The 22,022-nt window shown below is 35.9% G+C and overlaps 1 protein-coding gene across 1 annotated transcript in view; it reads right to left on the bottom strand.

Moving 5' to 3' along the window:
- Positions 1 to 866: 866 nt before the first annotated feature.
- The window catches only part of LOC106879190 (E3 ubiquitin-protein ligase TRIM23), a 27,058-nt gene continuing 5,902 nt past the window's right edge, over positions 867 to 22,022 (bottom strand). Inside the window, exons 2-10 of the mRNA XM_014928644.3 lie at positions 13,414 to 13,704; positions 12,026 to 12,304; positions 7,077 to 7,256; positions 6,322 to 6,537; positions 5,207 to 5,341; positions 4,430 to 4,559; positions 3,327 to 3,437; positions 2,427 to 2,551; positions 867 to 1,689 (exon numbers count right to left, since the gene is read on the bottom strand). Of these exons, the coding sequence (XP_014784130.1) occupies positions 1,510 to 1,689; positions 2,427 to 2,551; positions 3,327 to 3,437; positions 4,430 to 4,559; positions 5,207 to 5,341; positions 6,322 to 6,537; positions 7,077 to 7,256; positions 12,026 to 12,304; positions 13,414 to 13,704 (1,647 nt within the window). The 3' untranslated portion in view covers positions 867 to 1,509. The remainder of the gene's footprint in view (positions 1,690 to 2,426; positions 2,552 to 3,326; positions 3,438 to 4,429; positions 4,560 to 5,206; positions 5,342 to 6,321; positions 6,538 to 7,076; positions 7,257 to 12,025; positions 12,305 to 13,413; positions 13,705 to 22,022) is intronic.

The following is a 22,022-nucleotide window of genomic DNA, read 5'->3' as shown; positions in this document are numbered from 1 at the left end:
ACCCAAGGCCAACCAAAGCCTTGTGAGTGGATTTCATAGACTGTATGATGATGTGTGTGTCTGTACTCTTGTTTTGACATTATGTGATAGTTGTAAGCAAACATCATCATCATCATACAAGCAAGGTTGTTCATTTGTCTTCCATGAAAAAACATGTCTGGCCAGGAGAAATATTACCTTGCTTGGAAACAAGTAAGGGTTGGCAGCAGAAAAGGGCAACTGTCCATAGAAAATACTGTTGTAATGAATTTTGGCTGGCCCATGCAAGCATGGAAAAGTGGACGTTAAATTAATGATGATGGTGAAATTTGCTGTTCTGAAAATAATCTTTCTTTTAAGAGAAGAAGAGTTGTATTTCTTGGATTCTTAGTCAACATAAGAAGCAAGAATAGTTTGATATTATTTTACAGATGTGGCCTGAAATCTGAACCCACTTCAAGTCATTCCTATCACACATGCAACCCTTTCTGATAGTCCCATGAAAAAAAATCAAGGCATGTGGCCTAATTGTTAGTGTTGCATTCACGATTATATGGTTCTAGTTTCAATTGCCAGATCAGGCACTGCATTTTGTTTTGAGCAAAACATTTCATTTCATATTGCTTTAATTCATTCAACTGTAAGTGAATTCTAGCAATAGCTGGAAAGTTAATCCTGTGAAGGACTAGCATCCTGTTCAGATGAAAGTGTTGTAATCTCAGTCACTTATATGCCATAGAAACCAGGTTTAGACTCTTTATGTATTAATATAAATTTAGAAAAAAATAACAAGCATCTGATTCCAAGATTTATGAGTTTAAATACAGATATCCTGGAATTTGATGCTATATTTCTTCAAATGGTAAATAATTATAAGGTGAAACACATTAAAGGAATTCAAATAATTTATTATGAACATAATCAGGCATGAGCTTGTAAAGGGAGCTAATAATGAAGAATACTGTATTATCACCTAGATGGAAATATATATATACACACTGTAAAATACAATATCAGCCACGATAAGCTAGTAGGGGTTTGTTCAGTCACCTAATGATCTGTTAACAGATCAATGGCATGAAATTATTGGGCATTGTATAAATCTGCAAAAAAAAAAGGTGAAGAAAGAAAGCTTCCAACGAAATAGGTCTATTCTTCAAGTAAATTACCTGAATTTTTGGTTTTTAGATGTTAAAACTTAACTGAGCCGAATATCAAAAGGGAATACAGAGAAAATATAAATATATATGTATGCATGAAAACGAAGATATCTCAGTGTTGTGTTGATATTTGTAAACTGAAGGTCTAAGGAAAACAAATTCTGTAAACTAAATTAGAAGAAATATCAGTGTTAGCTGTGCTGATTACCTTGAGGTGTTTTGCTTTTGGCATCAGGTACAACTTTGATAAGAGAACTATTACATATTTGTGTATATGTAGTCACTTGCTTTTATAAATTCACTGGAAAATATAAGAGTCTGTATAGAGGAGATCAGATTTTAGCCCAGGTCTGGTGAATGTTGTGAGATGTTAAATAAATTCTGGTGATCCTGTTGCTACCATTTGACGAGACAGCCATTCAAGACCATCATGAAGACCATAGCCACTTTTGGCATCACACGCCTGAATGTGCCAACTGCGGTTACAGCAGAGTTTAAACAGTGAAAATTGTTCTGTAATCTCTTCAATGCTTGCACAAGATTCAATATCCTGGAAAAAATAAAATGAAATCATACAACTATACATTTATATATAAACATATATTTGTGAGTGAGTGTCATGGTGTTTGTGTTGTGTTTGCCCTCCACTCCACCCCCTTGACAACTGGTGTTGGTTTGTCTACATCTCTGTAATTTAGTGGTTCAGCAAAAGAAACTGATAGAATAAATACCAGACTTAAAAAGTAAGTACTGAGGTTGATCTGTTCAACTAAAATCCTGGAAGATGGTGCCCCAGCAGGGCTACAATCCAGTGAGTGAAACCAGTAAAAGTAAGATAAAACAAATTTTTCACTATAATTTATTTTTTTATAGAGTAATTTTTTTCCATGTAATATGCAGCCATAAAAATAAGAAGTTAACTGTCTTTAAATCATATTTTGATTTCTCTACATCTAATCAATGAATTTATCAATAATTTCAGAATAAATTCTCTCCATATTATATTAATTTTTGTCTGAACATACGATACATTCAAATTACCCGATCATTCTCACTCTCTCTTCTAAATGTGAATAGCACTGACATTCTCTCTACAGCAAGAAACTTACTCCTACACCTGAAATTGCTGGCTTTGTGCCAAAATTTGAAACCAATATACAAATACAATCTGCCACCTTAAGAAATTTAGTAAAATGAGAAAATTCAAATTTTGCTCTTTACTTTTTCCAAAATAAAAATTGAAAAGAAAGTAAAATATAACAAAATAAATATTTTTATCCTACCAACCTGCTTATTTGCAAAAATTAATAATGAAGCTTCTCGTAATTCTTTTTCTTGTACTAATTTAGCAAGTTCATTGTAAGCTTCCTGCAGACGGTCTTTATTACTGCTGTCCACTACATATATCACAGCTGAAAAGTTAATTAAATACAATTAGGTATGTTGAAACAACTCTAAATTAAAACCAGACAAGGTATTTTTGAGGAAAAGCATAAAATGTAAAAATTCCATTCAATTATTCTTGATCCACTTCTGAATGTTTACCCCAGTATGCCATTGTAGGTTTATCTATACCTTTGCAGGTCCATGTGTCCAAATTGGTTGATTGCAAGTCAAACAGGGTGTTCCCCTGCTCAGGTGATTAGCTCTGGTCTTAAGCAGCATCTAGGTGGAATTTGAACACAGAATTCAAACAATGTGCACATATCTTAAACATGTGCATTTGTATATGTATCTATGTGTACAATTCAATGTAAAATATAAAACCAATTAAATATACTTTATCTTCTCCTACAGTCTTTGGTTAACCAATATTAGTATATGCAGTAGACAGAAGCTGCACACAAGCTGCATGTGTGTGTATGCGAATGTCATTTCTTTGTGTCTTCATTAACATCTGGGTAAAAAAAAAATTACAGTGCTTTTGTTTATACTCTTCAGTAAACAAAAGTTCTGTAGTGCAGCAAACATACCTTACTTGAAAAACAAGGGTTGACAACAGGAAGAGAAAGGCTATAGCAGAAGACACTTTCCCAAGGTGCCACACTGTGGGATTGAACCCAGAACTATGTGTTTGGCAAGCAAACTTCTTATCACACAGCCACACCTGTGCCTATATCTGAAATCATGCAATTTTTTTTCCACATAAATTTTAATTTTTTTTTTTTATTCAATGAATACATTTACCTTGAGTATTAAAATAATAATGTTTCCATAAGGGTCGTATTTTGTGTTGACCTCCAACATCCCAAATAGTAAATTTTAAATTTTTATACTCCACTGTTTCAACATTGAAACCTGAAATTACAAAATGGAACCAAATCAGGGAAGCGAGTCAATAATTAACACATGTATATGTTTGTTCATACACACATACACACACAACTGTAATACATGCATATATACACTTATACATATTGGTTTCAAATTGTGGCACAAGGCCAGCAATGAAGGTTGGAACTTCAAAGTCAGTGCCACACCTCTTCTTGTAAAACTTTAATAAATGTGTGTGTGTGTGTGTGTGTGTATATACATATATATATATATACAATTAAAAGGGTAAAGGTTTATCAATTTATTAATTTATTAATAAATTAACAATTAATAATTTTTACCAAGCCCTTCGGTATGAAAACACCATTATCGGTGGAGAACTTATAAATATATATATATATATATATACACACACACACACATGCATATATATATATATATATATATATATATATATATATATATATATATATATATATCCATATGGTAGTCATAATCTCTCATGGACAACCTGCTCAGATGATTTGTTTAGAGTGATCAACATTATCTGTACAGGAGCAGAGTATACCACACAAGAGATGAAGTGTTTTGCTCAAGAGCACAACACACCACCCAACCTGGGAATCAAACCTATGATCTCGCAATTGTAAGTGCAACGCCCTAACCACAAGGTCATGCACCATTACACACACACACACACACACACACACACACACACGTGGTTGATGATGAGGAGCATACATTTATAAAAACTGTACCAAAACAAAAATGAAAAGAAAGAAACATGTCATGCACAATGACAAAGACAAGTAATTTTCTCTGTTACAATGTATACCAGGTGTCGAAACCCACAACTAGTGATAAGGCTCTTGTCAAAATCTCTTCAAAAACCACAGCAGTAAGGAAAACTGGATGTAAAATGAACAAGATGAGGATTATTTTATTAACACATAGCACAGATTAGAATAACATATTTTAGTGGAAGCAGAATAAAATAAAAAGAAAGAAATACTAACCTATAGTAGGAATAGTCTGAATAAATTCATTTTGTTTTAATTTAAAAAGAATACTAGTTTTTCCAGCATCATCAAGTCCTAGGGTAACAACACGCATCTCCATCTTAGGTCCAATATGAACTCGATTATCCTGTTAAAACAAATACAACCATTTTTAATGGAAACTGCAGCCTGACCCAAAGTCATCAAAAATATGTAATAATAATTTATGAAATAAATGTCTTGATTAAAACATGAAATACTATGTGAAACAGATCTTATTTTTAAACTTTAGATAATGTGAATTTTTTTACTGGTTTTTAGTCATTGGGTTCATGTTTGATTAAACCGTTTGGTCAATCAATCAATCAGCTAAGTTTGTCAAAGTCCTTTCATTGCCATTTGTAACTTCACCTATGAAATGCCCCCTCAACTCCAGGTCTCCCTCAGGTCTGTCTGTCTATCTCCTCATAACCCTTTCTAATATAAGCACAAGGCCTGAAATTTTGGGGGAATGGGAGCTAGTCGATTACATCAACCCCAGTGCTCAATTGCTACTTATTTTATCAACCCCAAAAGGATGAAAGACAAAGTCAACCTCAGTGGAATTTGAACTCAAGATGTAAAGCCAGATGAAAAAATGTCATTAAGCATTTTGTCCGGTGTGCTAATGATTCTGCCAGCTTACCACCTTTGGCTGTCTCTTCATAATAATTCTCCCAAGATACAACAAAATACATTTCAACACATGGGTTCACATCAAGCATCTTGCAAACCAAATACAAAAACAAAACATACCCTTGTAAAAGTTATTGGTATGGTTGGATCAAGAGGTAGTTGATCTGGAAGCTCAGAGAATTGTTGCTGTTGCTTCTGGATGGCATCCAATAAACTGTTAACTTCATTTTTGGCTAGCACCACCTTTGTATCATCCTGTAAAGAACAAGTATCATTTTAGGGATTATAACAAAAAAAAAAACCTTCATTCTTAATATGAACAGCTAGAACGACTAAAAGACAGGAATCATCCAGAGAGCATGTATACACTTACTTGACTTACTACAAAAAATTTAGGTTATATCTTTCTCACATGACACCAACGAGATGGCATCAAAAAGTTCCTAGACCAATTCAGTAATGTGCCAACAGATGGCACCATATGGTTGCATGTGCAGTGAGCACTAGCAGTGACCTTCATGAGGCAGTGTGCTGAGTGACATCACTGTGTTTACTTCATAAGTTGCGAAACTTGTGCTTTTTATGATCACATGTATGCTATGCTGTAGGCTGTGATTTTGTCATGAACAGGAACAAAGAGCCAACATGAAATTTTGTGTTAAACTTGGGAAGTCTGCTACAAAGACATTGAGCATGCTTCAGTAAGCTTACAGCGACGAGGCAATGGGTCGTACACAATACTTTGAGTAGCACAGGTGCTTCAAAAGTGGAAGAATGTCTCTGGGAGACGATGAGCAATCTGGAAGACCTGCTACAAGTGTCAACCCTGGAACTGTAGTATTGTGCATCAAGAATCCGTCCCCCAGGACTAGACCATCAGTTGAGAGTTCTACTGTAACATTTTGAAGCATTTGAGGGAGGACATTCAGCAAAAGTGACTGGATCTGGGGAGCATGAAATATTGGATTTTTCACCGAGCTTTCCTCACTCATGAGTTTCTTGCCAAAAACAACATGGTATCGTTTCTGCACCTGCCTCATTCGCCTGATTTAGCACCTGCAGAGTTCCATCTCTTCCTCAAGGTGAAAATGCAGCTCAAAGGTCATTGTTTTAACACCGTTGTTAAGATCGAAATTGAATAAATATTATTTTTCTTGGAAAATGATGAATGTTGGCATCCGGTTGTAGAAAATCCACCTCAACAAATTCCTTAGTGATACAACTGTATTACTTACTTGTTGTAAAGTAACTTCACATTGGAGACATACGGATGACACTTGACCAAGTAGGATGGCCATATCTTCCTGTTGCTGGCGTAATATACAAAGTTTTTCTCGGATGTGGGTATCTACAGTGGTTAGAGCAGCAAGTTCTTGACAGTTGAGATTCTGACGTAATTCATTAAAATATTCTTTGATTTTAGAACGTGCTTGCTCTGCTGTACCGGGTACCTGCAATGAAACCAAATTGGCACTATATGTAGTAAAATTAGGTTCTGAAAAAAAAAATAATTGAAAAAGAGATCAGGTATAGAAAAAATTGGTGTATACAAACAGAAGGTAAAAAAAAAAAACCATCAGGAATGATAACGAGAATAGGAGACCATCACCTTCATTATTTCAACATCCACTTTCCCATGCTTATATGGTTCAGACAGAATTTGCTGAGGTAGATGTTTTGTATAGCCTGGTGCCTTTCCTGTCATCTACCTTCATCTGTTTTCAAGTAAGGTAATATTTCTTCATGAATTCACATGTTTTCACAGAAGATTGGAAACAAAGGACACTGCTTACATGATGGTGACACTCGTGTACAATTAACATGGAATGATGATGATGATGTTGATTATGACACTGATGATGATGATGATGATAAATATGTTGACAAGAGCAAAAAGTTATTATTATTATTATTATTAATTATTACTAATTAAAAATGGTGATGATGATGATGATGATGATGATAACTGCAACAATAATAATAATAATACCTGCTGTGTAGAAGTGAAGCCATCAGATTGCACAACTGTTACTCCACCTTCGATCTGTTGAATGACTGATGCCATCTTGTGAGCAGATTCTGAAACCTCTTCTCCAAACGATTTGATGTGCTGCACAGCACTGATAATGGAATTGCGCACACTTTCTGCTTCCATCTCAAGAAGTGCATGCTACAAACCAAAAGTAAGCAGATAGAATATTAATGTTTCAAATGCCATTAGCAGGCACATTAAGATGTATAAATAATAGAAGAGTCTTAACCTAATCAACTCAGTTCTTAGTGACTAATGAATCTCAGGCAGTTTACCCTTTAGCATTTAGATTGCTATTAAATGTAATGCTTTTTTAATTAAAATAAGCAAAGTAGCTAGTTAGAAAATCTCTATAAGAGATGTAAGTAGTAACTATACAGCAGGGGTTGGCAAACTGGGGTAAATTACTCCAAGTGGGGTAAAAATGATATTCTTGGGGGTAATGAGGACTCATTAGACATAAGTAAAATTATATAAAAAAAACCATGTTCCTTGTTATGACAAATTTTTCTTCTGGCATGAAGAGGCAGTCAAAGAGTTGCTGCCTTTTGCAACAACCTACTTTGGCAAACAAAGATTCTCTACTTTAATGCAGATGAAAACAAAGCAGAGAAATTGATTGAACCCCAAAGACTGTATCCAAATTACTCTGGATTCAAAATACACCAATTTTTAGGTAATTGTAACAAAAATGAAACAACCTCATTTCTCCAAAACCTGAAGTGAAAAAGTTTCTAGAAAAATCCTTTTGTTTCATAATGAGGATATTAATTTATTTTATTGCATTTGTTTTATACTTTTTAGTATTCTCCATATAAATAGATTCAATAAACAGTTTGAATTCAAAGAATCTATGACTTTTCCTTTCAAATCAAGGGGGTAACATCAGTATAAATAAATATATTTTGGGGTTATTGGTTAAAAAAGTTCCCTGACTCTTGCTATACTGAGAAGTATATTGCGAGTTGGAACAAATTCCTGCTATCTCCAGTGGCTGGATGTTCACCACTGATGATGAGCACAAATAGCCCAAAACTTTTCAGTGTAGTGATTCCATCATCAGCTAGAAGATGGTAGGGGTTTGCTCCCCTGCTTGCAAGCATGACAAAATGCCAAAGGTCTCGGGCCTCCATTGCTTCCGTGAGGCCCAACACTCAAAAGGAACTCAGCCACTTTGCCTCCCTGAGGCACAACATTCGAAAGGAACTCAGCCATACATATTTACATGTATATAGAAATATATCTGTAAAGACCAGTGGAATTAACCAAAAAGATCCCTTAGTTGAAAAACAGATAAAGATTGGTGACAGGAAGAGCATCTGGCAGTAACATACTGCTTCAATAAGTCTTAATCCAGCTATACTAGCACAAAAACAGCAAACAAATATAAAATGACTGAATAAGTGCAAAAAGTCTAATTTATATCAAATAATGGTAATTGTTGGCATTGATTCTTAAAGGAATAGAAGTTATTGGATGCTAACTATCTCATGGGTTATCTAAGTACATAGACAGAGTAATATAGTCCACGCTCAAGACTTGAAGGGCATATCAATATTCTATTGTTGGAAAAAATAGTGCTTCTCTAAAAATCAATATTACAACAGTGATACCAAGAATACATTTATAAGTCTTTAGTGGAGCTTTAAATACCAAACTCTGATCAATATTGGATCCTGTGAGATTTTGCATAGCTACTTTTCATACATTCATATCAGGCCATATTGATATATACATATATATACACACACATGTATATATACATACAAGGGGTGCTGAAAAGTTCCTGGCTTTGGATAAAAGAAAATACAGGAGGATTAGTTAATTATGATTTTATGCAACATATTCCCCTCTCAGATTCATACACTTATTGCAGCAGTCCTTAAGTTTTTAAGCCCTGTAAAAGAACTTGGAAGGTTGAGCCTCCAGCCAAGCCTTTCATGTAACCCTTAAAGCCAAGAACTTTTCAGCACCTCCTCATAAGTGTGTGTGTGTGTTTATATATGTATGTATATACGTATGTATGCATATACACACACACACATACATGCATAGTATAGAGGTGTTATAATTCAAGCTGTGTCCTCATGAAGCACACTGCACATGCCAGTAATCATATGTATATACGTAGATGTTGCATTTTAAATGAGAAAGTCATGCATACCAGTTAAAAGTCCTGACGAATCATAATATTTGCAGAGTAAGCATAAAAGGAAAACAAAGACTGGAAAATTTGGTATATTTTTAATTCCATGTTACATATGTTTCACTATAGTATAGAAAATACATAATAAATATTAATATTATTACTAGAGCTGGCAGAATCGTTAGTATGCCAGGCAAAATGCTTGGAAGCATTTTATCTGTTTTTACATTCTAAGTTCAAATTCTGCCAAGGTCAACTTTGCCTTTCATCCTTTCAAGGTCGATGAAATAAGTATCAGTTAAGCACTGGGGTCAATGTAATCGATGAGACCCCTCCCCTAAAATTTTAAGCCTTGTGCCTATAGCAGAAAGGATTAATCATGAATTTATCACTTATACTATTATAATTGTTAATAATTGTATTTATATTCATGATGTATTTCTTATACTGTGTTGAAACACACTTAACATGGAATTAAAACATACCAAATTTTCCAGTCATTGTTTTAATACACACACACACACGTATGTATGTATGTATGTGTGTATGTATGTATGTATGTATGTATGTGTGTATATGTATGTATGTATATATGTGTATATGTATATGTGAATAACCATATATATATATGTATGCATGTGTGTGTGTGTGTGTGTGTGCATTTTTTATTTTATATCTTTTACCTGTTTCAGTCATTAGACTGTAGCCATGCTGGAGCACCGCTTCAAGGAGTTTCAATTGCATGAGTCGGCCCCAGGACTTATATATCTTTTTTTAAGTCTGGTACTTAATCTACTGGTATCTTTTGCTGAACTGCTAAGTTTCAAGGATGTAAACACACCAACACCAGTATTCAAGTGGGAATGATGGACACGGACATACACACATGTATATATATATATATATATATATATATATATATATATAAGAGGCTTCTTTCAGTTTCCATACACCAAATCCACTCATAAGGCTTTGGTCAACCTGAGACTATAGCAGAAAGACATTTGCCCAAGGTGTCACCCAGTGGGACTGAAGCCTGGAATCATGTGGTTAGAAAGCAAGCTCCTTACCACACCCAAACACACTCATACATACACACACAACAGGCTTGTTTCAGTTTTTGTCTACCAAATCCACTCACAAGGCTTTGGTTGGCCTAAGGTATCAAGCAGTGAGACTGAATCCAAAACCATATGGCTGAGAAGTAAGCTTCTTACACAGGTACGCCTGCCTTAGCAAAAGCTATAAAACAGAGTAATCAAATGTATTCTGTATGACAGTAAGCTGTTGTAGTATGAAAACATTTGAATCTCTCTTCTTATCACTTACATGATATCATAAAAAATACTCTGCCTGACCCTTCTTCACTAAACTGCAGTCTAGTAAACTACTCTTCCTGCTTAAATTTTCCCTTCCAACTAAGCAAACCCAGTTATCCGTTTTGTCAAATCTAAGAGGATCTGAAAAAGTCTGTCCTTATCTTTTATTTTTTATGACTTAATTCAGTCATTTGACAGTGGCCATGCTGAGGCACCACCTGAAGTGTTTTCGTCACACAAATACTCATCATTTAAGTCTGGTATTTATTTTATCGATTTTTATTGTCAAACCACTGAGTTACAGGGACACAAACAAACAAAATTCCAACTGTCAAGTAGTGGAGAGGGACACACACAGACACAATGACTCACATACATACATACATACACACACACATATGCTTCCACACAGTTTCTATGTGCCTAATTCACTCACATGGCATTGACCAGTCCAGGGCTATAATAGAAGACACTTGCCCAAGCTGCCACACAGTGGGATTGAACCTGAAACCACATAGTTGTAAAGCAAGCTTTTTAACCACACAGCCATGCCTGTGCAATGGCAAATGAATTTAAAACAACACCCTCCCACACACAGAGTCTCTCTTGGGCTGGTTCTGATGTAAAAAGCAGAACAGCTACTATAAATTGAAACGGTTCATATTTCTGAAAGTTCATTAGTTGCCAATGCATTTTTTAATCTTAAACATAGATTCAATTAAAAAAAAGTAGTTTAATTAGAAAATGACTAATGACTAAAGTAAATAAACAGAGAAAGTAATTAATATCTGTGTCTAAATGCATTTAAATTAGACAAGCTAAATATATTTTAAACTGAAGGCTGTTAAAGGAGAAATGTATATATTACACCCATCATATTTAATTATCATTGTATCTTTTGCTTGTTTCAATCATTGGACTGCAGCCATGCTGGAGCACCACATTGAGGGTTCAGTCAAACAAATTGACTCCAGTAATTCTTGGTTTTTTTTTTTTTGAAACCTGATACTTATGCTATTGAGGTTTTTTTTTTTTTTTTGTTACCAAACTGCTAAGTTTTGGGGACATAACACAAAAACAAACCAACACCAGTAGTCAGATGGTGGTGGGGGACAAACACAAACACACACATGCATAGATATGTCAGGGACTGAACCTGAAACCATGTGGTTGGGAAGTAAACTTCATAAACACACTATCACACCTGCGCCTAAAAATACAAAACAAAAAAAAGGAAGAACACATTGGCTAATGTAATCTGAGGTAAACTATGCCAAGAGATAAAAAAAAAACAGTCTTATTTTGCTTTGGTGTAACTGGAACCTTGGTCATGGCTAGTATGCCTTTGATCACAGGCCTGTTCAGTTAGGACTGATCTGGGGTTAAACAAGAGCAACCCTTATGAAACAATACTAATTAAAGGGTTAACGAGACATCTTTACCTTATGTCGCACATGTCGTCCATAGTCCTTACATATGTAGCACATCAGGGGAGACATCTTACACTCGTCTTCCAAACAAGCAAATTCCACCAGATGCATCGGATGGTAACTGCATTTGGGGTTTTCTCGCGGCTTTTCAGATAATGCAACTCGCTTGTGTCGAGCCAAGGTGCGAGTTGCATGTGTAATTTCTGAGCATTCTATGCACAAATGAGTGCAGCATGTGGTGCAGTAAAGTACAGCAGTATGGAGCTCATTTTCATCACAGACTATTGCAAGCTGAAATGTAAAAAAAAAAGTCATTATCATCATCATCATCATCATCATTGTCATTTTTAATGTCCATTCTTTCACACTTGCATGGGTTAGATGGAATTTTTAAAAAAATAATAAATAAATGCACCCTTTTAAAGCCTAGCCAGGCTCATGGGCCCGGTTTCCCGGTTTCTATGGTGTATGTGTTCCCCAGCTGAACGGGATGCCAGTACATCGCAGCGTTACTCATTTTTGCCAGCTGAATGGACTGGAGCAACGTGAAATGAAGTGTTTTGCTCAAGAACACAACACGTCGCCCGGTCCAGGAATCAAAACCACAATCTTATGATCATGGTGCTGACACCCTAACCACTAAGCCATGCGCCTCCACGGCGCCCTTTTACAGCCTAGCCAGGCTCATGATGCCGACACCCTAAGCATTAAGCCACGCGCATCCACAGATGGAATTTAGTGAGGTAAATTTTCTATGATCAGATGCCCTTCCTGTTGCCAACCCTAACCTGTTTCCAAGTAGGATAACATTTCTCCATGTCTGAGTATGTTTTCACAGAATATTGGAAATGGATGACATTCATTTACAACCATCAACTGTCACATGATGTCAAGACAAGGAGACACAAACATATGCACACTCACACATACATACACACACATATACACACAATATATGATACAGGCTTCTTTCAGTTTTTGTCTACCAAATCCACTCACCAAGCTTCAGTCAGCCTGAGATTGTAACAGAAGATACTGAACCAAATCGGCACACAGTGGGACTGAACCCTGAACCATGTGGTTGGGAAGCAAATTTCTTAAGCACACATTCACACCAGGACCTATCAACACTTCATAATGTTATATTGTTTCACTTGTTTAAGTCATTGGACTGTGGCCACACTGGAGCACAGCTTTGTAGAATTTTAGTCAATCCCTGTTGGCCCCAGTACTAATTTTTAAGTCTCATATACATTTTAGCAGTGACGTGAGCCCCATGCCGGTAGCACTTACCACTTACCACGAAGCCAAATTTTATATTGAAATATTACAAGTAAAAACTATACACGAAAAAATATACCATGTTTTGAAAGAGAATATAAGATGTTATTTTAACCTACCTCTTTTTCTTTTGCAAGAGCTGCTTCTGAAAATATTTTAAGTGGCATTTTTTTAGAATACTGTAATTTCTCCAAAAGTTCAAGAAGTGCAAAATTCTTCTTTAAGCCCCATACTCCAGAATCTCCAATTTCAGTAGGTTGTCTGTCAAATGGACACAGGATTGCTCTGCCATGCAAGGTAAGCCTTGTCAAACACTGATGACACAAAGTGTGGCCACAGAAAAGTAGCCGAGGCACTTTGTCGCCTTGACATCGAAACACCTCGACACACAATCGACATTCTAATACTGCCTGGAAAGATAAAAACAGGGAAAAAAATGAAAAAATTAAAGAATTGCACAACGTAAAAAAAAAAGGAGAGAAACATTAGGAAACACCTGGAGTAGAGAAGGTAGTTTATTGATGAGGTTGCAAATGGCAATGAAAGGACATTGACGAACCTAACTGACTGATTGTTTGACAGAATGATTAATCAAACAATCGATTAGTTGATTAGTTAAATGCTTAACCAACTGACTAATAATAATCTTCCTAATTTTTGGCACAAGGCCAGATCAACTGGTACTTATTTCAGTGACCCAAAAGGACGGAAAGCAAAGTCAACCTTGTTGGAATTTGAACTCCAGAAGTAAAGCTAGAAGAAATGCCACTAAGCATTTTGTCCAGCATGCTAGCTTCCCACCTTCAAATGAATAATGATAATGATGATGATGATGATGATAACAATGATGATGATGATGATGATAATAATAATAATAGTAAAAAGAAGTGAAACAGAACCAGTGCTTGTGTCTCTTATTGGTATAATGACCCTCCCAAGATACAACAAAATCTGTTTCAACACAAGAATGAAATATCTAAATTAGTTATTTTTTAACTTGTCCAGAAATGTCAGAACACCAATTTTTTTTTTTTCTTTCTGGGAGGTATTTACAACATTTTCCCTTCAGCCTGGCAATACACATTAACTTTTGACAGAACTCAAAATGGATTAAGCTATAAACAACAGCTACACCTGCGACTATATAGGCTTAAGGTTAGTGGAGAGCAAAATCAAAGGGTGTCCTCAGGCAGAAAACTCAAAGGTTGGCCCAGACAGCACATGTACTAGCTATACCAGTCTGCCAAGTATTTGTACATAAGCAAAGCAGAGCCAAGTAATTAAGAAGTTTGACTCACACAACTACATGGTTCTAACTGTGTGACACCTTGGGCAAACATCATCTACGATAAACAAGAGTAGACCAAAACTCTACTGAAGACTGGTGCTTACGATGATTGGTTCACAGTAGCTTGGTTGTGGGTTTGATTCTTTGACCAGGCAGTGTTTTGTGTCCTCAAGCAAGGTACTTCATTCCATTCAGCTGAAAATCAGTACCAATAATAGCTGGGGGTGGAGAATAACCCTATGATGGACTGGCATCTTGTTCTGAAGGAGATTCTTACATTATTGATCACTTAAATGACATATAAACAGAGATAAGCTCTCACCTAACTGGGTCTGTACACTTGAGACAGATAAACTTTAAATTATACATGTGTGTGTGTGTGTATGTGAGTGCATGTGTGTGCTTGTGCACATGTGTGTGTACACACAAACACACACACATATATGACATTCAGATGTTCTTTACCACCCTACAATTGAATAGGAAGAATTCCCAGGATGCTATCCTGCAATAAATTCGGCATATAAACAAGACACATACACTGTGTATGTGCAAGTGATGATATTTACATTACTTGAACTGCTTTTAATTCATAATTAAGTGGCGAAGTGGTTAAGGTACTCAGTTCATGATTGTAAGGTTGTGAATTTGATACCTGGTGATGTATTGTGTCCTTGAGGAAGATACTGTACTTCATGTTATTCCACTCTACTCAACTGGGAAAAATGAGTTGTACCCGTAATTCAAAGGGCCAGCCTGGTCTCATTTTGTGACATGCTGAATCTCCCAAAGAACTACGTTAAGGGTACACATGTCTGTGGAGTGCTCAGCCACTTGCACATTAATTTCTTAAGCAGGCTGTTCCGTTGATTGGATCAACTGGAACATTGTCATTGTAACCGATGGAGAAACCATATATATATGAACTACAACTTGAATGTTATACAGCAAAAACTGCAACTGGACTAGACCTACCAAACTAATGCTGACATGGAAAAAATGGAGACAAAATGCTGAAGATAATGACAATGATGATGAACTATTTTGAATTCATGAATTTGTTAAGAATTTAACTTTTCTTTATATACAGAAATTGACGACTAAATCTCCTTTGCATATTGATCAGTAAAATAAGTTTACTAACAGCTTAAATCTTTAATTAATACCGATTTTACTCATTTACACAACAAAGTCACAAGTTTAGACTTGAGATCATTTATAGATTCCAGTACAGTTTCTGGTTTCTATTTTATTGTTCATGAAGAAATAAAGGGCAAACTCGACACCAGCAGAATCTGAATTTAGGAAATGAAAGATTATAACTCAATACAGCAAAATATTTAGCCCAGACCCCTTTACTAATAAATTAATTAATTAATGATAAAAATTATCATGTTGACTGGTAGAAACTAAAAATTATAGGGAGGTATATAATCAATCGATTTAATCAATTTGTTGCCTGATATTTAATTATTGATTCTGAAGGATGAAAGGCAAAGCCAACCAGAATATAGAAGGATAGTGAGTTAGCAAAACCATTGGCATGCTAGACAAGATGCTTGGTGCCATTTCGTCTGTCTTTACAGTCTGGGTTCAAATTCCACCAAAGTCAAATTTGCCTTTCATCCTTTCGAGGTCAATAAAATAAGTACAAGTTGAGCACTGGAATTGATGACATTGAATTACCCACTTACCTAAAGTTGCAGGCCTTGTGCCAAAATTTGAAGCTAATATCAGAATGAGACAGTTAGACATTGCCCTTTGGACTCTGATAATTTGGCATGGCTGACTCGGCATTTAACCTGTTTTGGTGACAGTAACTTTTGGCACTAAAGCCAAACACACTCGCATACATGCATACAGAAATATACACATACATAAAGTGAGAGAGAGACATCACACATACATAAAAATATAACTAGATGCTCACACACATTAACAGAGAAAGAAAGAGAGAAAGAGCAGGAGAGAGAGAAAGAGGAGAAAGAGAGGGAGAGAGAAAGAGATGGAGAGAATAAGTGAAACACTAAAATGTCTGATGTCATATAAGTCGGTATTGAATCGTGCCAAAACATCTCATACTCGGTATGTATTATTCTCATTCCTCTGTCAGTTGAATATTTCTGTCTTTTTATTTTCTCAAACAAATATATTACCAAACACGTTTTGTCAGGGTTTATTGCAGTTTTATTAAAAACACATATCATTTCATTAACAATGAAAACAAAAAAAAAGACAATTATTTATATCAAATTTACACAATATGTACATGAAAAACAAATCAAATTTACTTTCAAAATGACTTTGGAAAATACAAATACCAAAACCATTCCATTTTCCCATCCTTGTATTGGCTGAATGAATATATTACTTGCAGCAGTGATTTACAGTTGGATGCCCTTCCTGACATTAAACATATCTGCTTTTTCAAGTAAGGGATGACTTATTTCATACAACTTCGAAGGCAGAACAAGCTTGAATGATATTTGCTGACAGAAGAAACAGACAACAAAACTACATGCCACACAGACATATATATATATCTGAACACTATTCAATATTTTTCTCCGTGTTTTTCTCCTTGTCTCCGTATTCTTTCTGTTGAAGAGCGTAGCTCGAAACGTTAAAGACTTTCCGTATTCCCGAGCGTCATACTAATACATCCTTTTGTTGTTTACACCACCTGTCCTCGTCTCTTGTTGTTTTTTTGTACATTCTCCCATATATATATATATATATATATATATATATATCATCATCATCATCATCATCATCATCGTTTAACGTCTGCTTTCCATGCTAGCATGGGTTGGACGATTTGACTGAGGACTGGTGAAACCGGATGGCAACACCAGCCTCCAATCTGATTTGGCAGAGTTTCTACAGCTGCATGCCCTTCCTAACGCCAACCACTCAGAGAGTGTAGCGAGTGCCTCTACGTGTCACCCGCACGAAGGCCAGTCAGGCAGTACTGGCAACAGCCATGCTCAAAGGAGGCCACTAGGTGGACTGCTAATGTGCTAGAAGAAGATCACATGTCATGTGTCTACTAAGACCGAATAATTCTCAAAAGGAATTTAGCAAGGTAACAAAAACGTGATCGGGCAAAACCAGTGAAAATTACATAAAAAGTGCCTTCGGATTTGTCTCACCCTTAGATTGTTACATAACCTCTAACTTATATCTTACAAATTTATATACACACATACCTGTATAAGCATATATGTATCTATACAAACCAAGTAAATGAAGCTTTGTCGGTCTCCACACTTAATATTCCAATAGTTCAATCAACTGCCCTACAAACTTTTAGAATTATAGTACAAATAGTTGAGTTACATGTACCCTTACAGTAAATCCAAGGCTGTGAAGATTTTACAACATTTATAAATAGAAGGTCTTACAGCTGTTTCCGGGATATTTTAAATATCCCTTCATCGGAGACCTAGTTCAGGAATTGATACCCCAATCTTGCTATCCTGAGTGTAACAGCGTAACCACTAGACCATGCTTCTTAATAATCAAGTATTTTGCTGCACTATCTTTATCTCTTTTTACAATGTGGACTTCCAGCACCAGCAATATACTGTTCCGTTATTCTTTTCTACTCAAGGCACAAGGCCCAAAATTTGGTGGGAGAGGGCCAGTCAATTAGATCGATCCCAGTACGCAACCGGTGCTTAATTTATCAACACCAAAAGGATGAAAGGCAAAGTTGACCTGGGTGGAATTTGAACTCAGAACATAAAGACAGACAAAATACCACTAAGCATTTCGCCCAGCGTGCTAACGTTTCTGCCAGCTCACTGTTCCATTATTACTTCATTCCTTGATTTTACCCTTTTCAAGATTTCTAAACACATCCAACTCCAAAAATTGTTCAAAATGGTTTTCAGCAATAAGAGGATGGAAACTGCAAAATGCTTTCCACACATTTTCTAGGCATATGAGTTACATTTGAATGGTTGTAATTACTTTAAAATTTCAGTGTTTTTACAAACATCACTTATCTCTGCAAATTCTCTTGAGTACCCCTTGGGGTACGTGTACCCAGATTTGAGAACTCCTAGATTAGGCAAATGTACAAAAGACATTTGTTACCATATTTCGAGTGAAATACACTGCCTTTGTTTCAGTTAATTTTGAAAATAATGAAGATATAGAAAAATAACAAGATTCCGAGTTCAATTCCAGGCAGTCACCTGAAAAACAACAACAACAACATCGAAAAATACCTCAGGAATGAAAACCCAGGTTCGAAACCTTCCCAAGACACCTGATGAAGGCTAGAGGGTATATCAGCCGAAACGTTGTGCTAACAACAAACAAGATGAGGACAAATATCTGTCAAATGTAAATAACTTGCATTATTAAGCTGATGTAAGCTAGTGAGCTGGCAGAATTGCTAGCACACCAGGCTGGATAGTGGCATTTCATCTGTCTTTACATTCTGAGTTTAAATTCCACCAAGGTCAACTTTGCCCTTCATTCTTTCGGGGTCAATGAAATAAGTACCAGTTGAACACTGGGGTCAATTACATCAATTAGCCCCTTCCCAAAAAATTTCAGACCTTGTGCCTATAGCAGAAAGAATTATTAACCCTTTAACATTTAAAGAGGTCATATCTGGTCAAATTAGTCTACCTGTTTTATGCTCAAACTGGTCAGACCTGGCCTTTCACACCAACCCTACAATATCATTCTAAAAATTAACAGCTCATCAAAATCTGAAAGCTACAAAATAATGCATGATCAATTCAAAATAATGTGAATAAATAAACATCACATTTGACAGAATAAATTAACATGGATTTTGATGGAATTTTAATTTAGATCACTTTAGAACAAGGAAATTGTATCATGAAACCAAGGGCAGTATTGGGTGGGTTGGTAGCAAAAGGGTTAAGTTAGATTTAGCTACAGAAATTATAGAATTAGAACTGGAAAAGATAATTAGTACTGAAATCAGAAATCTAATACATAGGAGTAAATGGAACTGCGACAAGATAGGGAAAAAAACAAGTCTATTGGAAAGAACCACAACAGAAGAGTCACTGTTATGTTAAAAAATAAACTCAATGACACAAATATATGTATAACTAACACTAGCCAACCTAATAATATACCAGAAGTTTGAAATAATATTTAGAAATTCAGTGAATTGGAAAACCTAGAAAAAACTGTTGACTGCTCATTGTATTCCAAATATACTGTCCTAAAAGTGATATATATATATATATTTAAGGAGACAATAAAGCATGAACTAGGAAATAACAAGACTGACAACAAAATTTTAGATAAAGACAATAGAACAGAAAAGGTTAAATATAAAAAATATATTCATCAAAGCTAAAGATATATATGTGTGTGTGTGTATACATATATATATATATATATATATATATATATATATATATATATATATATATTTACTGCTGAAAAACAATGGAAAGCAAATCTCTATTGTCCGGGTGTTGAAAGACTGAACAGAAAGGAAGAGAGTTAATATAAAAGCCAATATCAAAACTAACAATGGCTCACAAGTTCTGAACAAAAGTCTGAAATGAAAGGTTCTGAATTTTGCTGTGCAAGCTTTATGCCTAGACACTGACGCATGCCAAAACAAAATAATAATAACAATAATCTTCTGCCTGGCCAACTCCTGTCAAACCGTCCAACCCATGCCAGCATGGAGGGCAGATTTTAAATGATGATGGTGACGATCTTCTTCCATGATTGCAAAGGTCTGAGGGAATTTGTTGGAGCAGATTTTCTTATTTCTTTATTGCCCACAAAGGGCTAAACATAGAGGCGACAAACAAGGACAGACAAAGGGATTAAGTCGATTACATCGACCCAATGTGCGTAACTGGTACTTAATTTATCAACCCCGAAAGGATGAAAGGTAAAGTCGACTTCGGCAGAATTTGAACTCAGAACGTAACGGCAGATGAAAAACCGCTAAGCATTTCGCCCAGGGTGCTAATGTTTCTGCCAGCTCGCCACCTTTGGAGCAGATTTTCTACTGATGAATACCTTTCCTGTAGCCAACCCTCATCTGCTGAGAGACATGCAGCTTCCTCAAATGTAAAGTTAAGTTAACTATTTGCAACAGACACAGAGGCGTGTGCATGAATTCATCATCATCACCATGACCATCATTGTAACATCCACTTTTCCATGCTTGCATGGGTTTGACGGGGTTTATTGAGGCAGATTTTTATATAACTGAACGTCTTTCTTGTTGCCAATCCTCTCCTCACCTGTTCTCAAGCAAGGTAATATTTCCCTGTGGCCAGACATGTTCTTGTAGAATGACACTGCTTGCATGACAGTAACAATCATTTACAAGTATTACATGATGACAAGATAAGGGGACACAAACAAACAAACACACATACATAGAATTAACTCAGATTGCTCAGTGCTCACTCAGCATGCAAGAGGTACCAGGAGCAATGCCTGTACCCTCCAGGTACACTGACTGTCTCTTTTAAAAGGTGCTGGCATGGCTGTGTGGTAAGAGATTTGCTTCCCAACCACATAGTTCTGGGGTCAGTCCCGCTATGTGGCACCCTAAGCAAATGTCTTCTACTATAGCCTTGGGCCAACCAAAGCCTTGTGAGTGGATTTGGTAGATGGAAACTGAAAGAAGCCCATCATATATACACGTACATGTGTCTTTGTGTCTGCGTTTGTCCCCTACCATCACTTGACAACTAGTGTCGGTGTGCTTTATGTCCCGTAACTTAAAGGTTTGGCAAAAGAGACCGACAGAAAAGTATCAAGCTTTAAAAAATAAGTACTGAGGTTGATTCGTTCAGCAAAAATTCTTCAAGGTGGTGCCCCAGCATGGCCACAGTCTAATGACTAAAACAAGTAAAAGATAAAAGGTGCATGCATGTGTGTGTTGGGGAGGCTTCTTTCAGTTTCTGTCAACCTGATCTACTTACAAGGCTTTGGTCAGCCCAGTGCTATATATAGCAGAGGACACTTGCTCAAGGTGCCACAAAGTGAAGGTGAACCCAGGAGGACCATGTGGTTGGGAAGCAAGCTTCTTTTCTCAAAACCATATCTGTGCCTATATAGAACAGATAGTTTGCTTTTTAATAGGAGCTCATCTTTAACTACACTAATGATCTCATCTGATCCATACAAATTGTAAAGACTTTCTTAGAGTGTAAACAAACTTTTTCACATTCAGCTTAACATGTTTCATATCCCAAATTACTAGCACCGTTTACTGATAGTTGGCTACATGACATCTATGGGAAGCATTCAAAGAAATGCATATGTTAAATGTAATTTGTTGGAAGGAAATACATGTAATTTATAGGTTGTTTATGAGGCTGATACATATTGTAAGTAATTTAAAACGTGTTGTATTGATTATCATTATTGAGAAAATATAACCAGAAGGTCACACCAGCATGGCAATTA

Source organism: Octopus bimaculoides, chromosome 8 (assembly GCF_046866305.1).
Source record: "Octopus bimaculoides isolate indiv1 chromosome 8, ASM4686630v1, whole genome shotgun sequence".
Classification (NCBI taxonomy): domain Eukaryota; kingdom Metazoa; phylum Mollusca; class Cephalopoda; order Octopoda; family Octopodidae; genus Octopus; species Octopus bimaculoides.
Note: the sequence above shows the minus strand (reverse complement) of the source record. Positions and strands in the feature narration are given on the sequence as shown.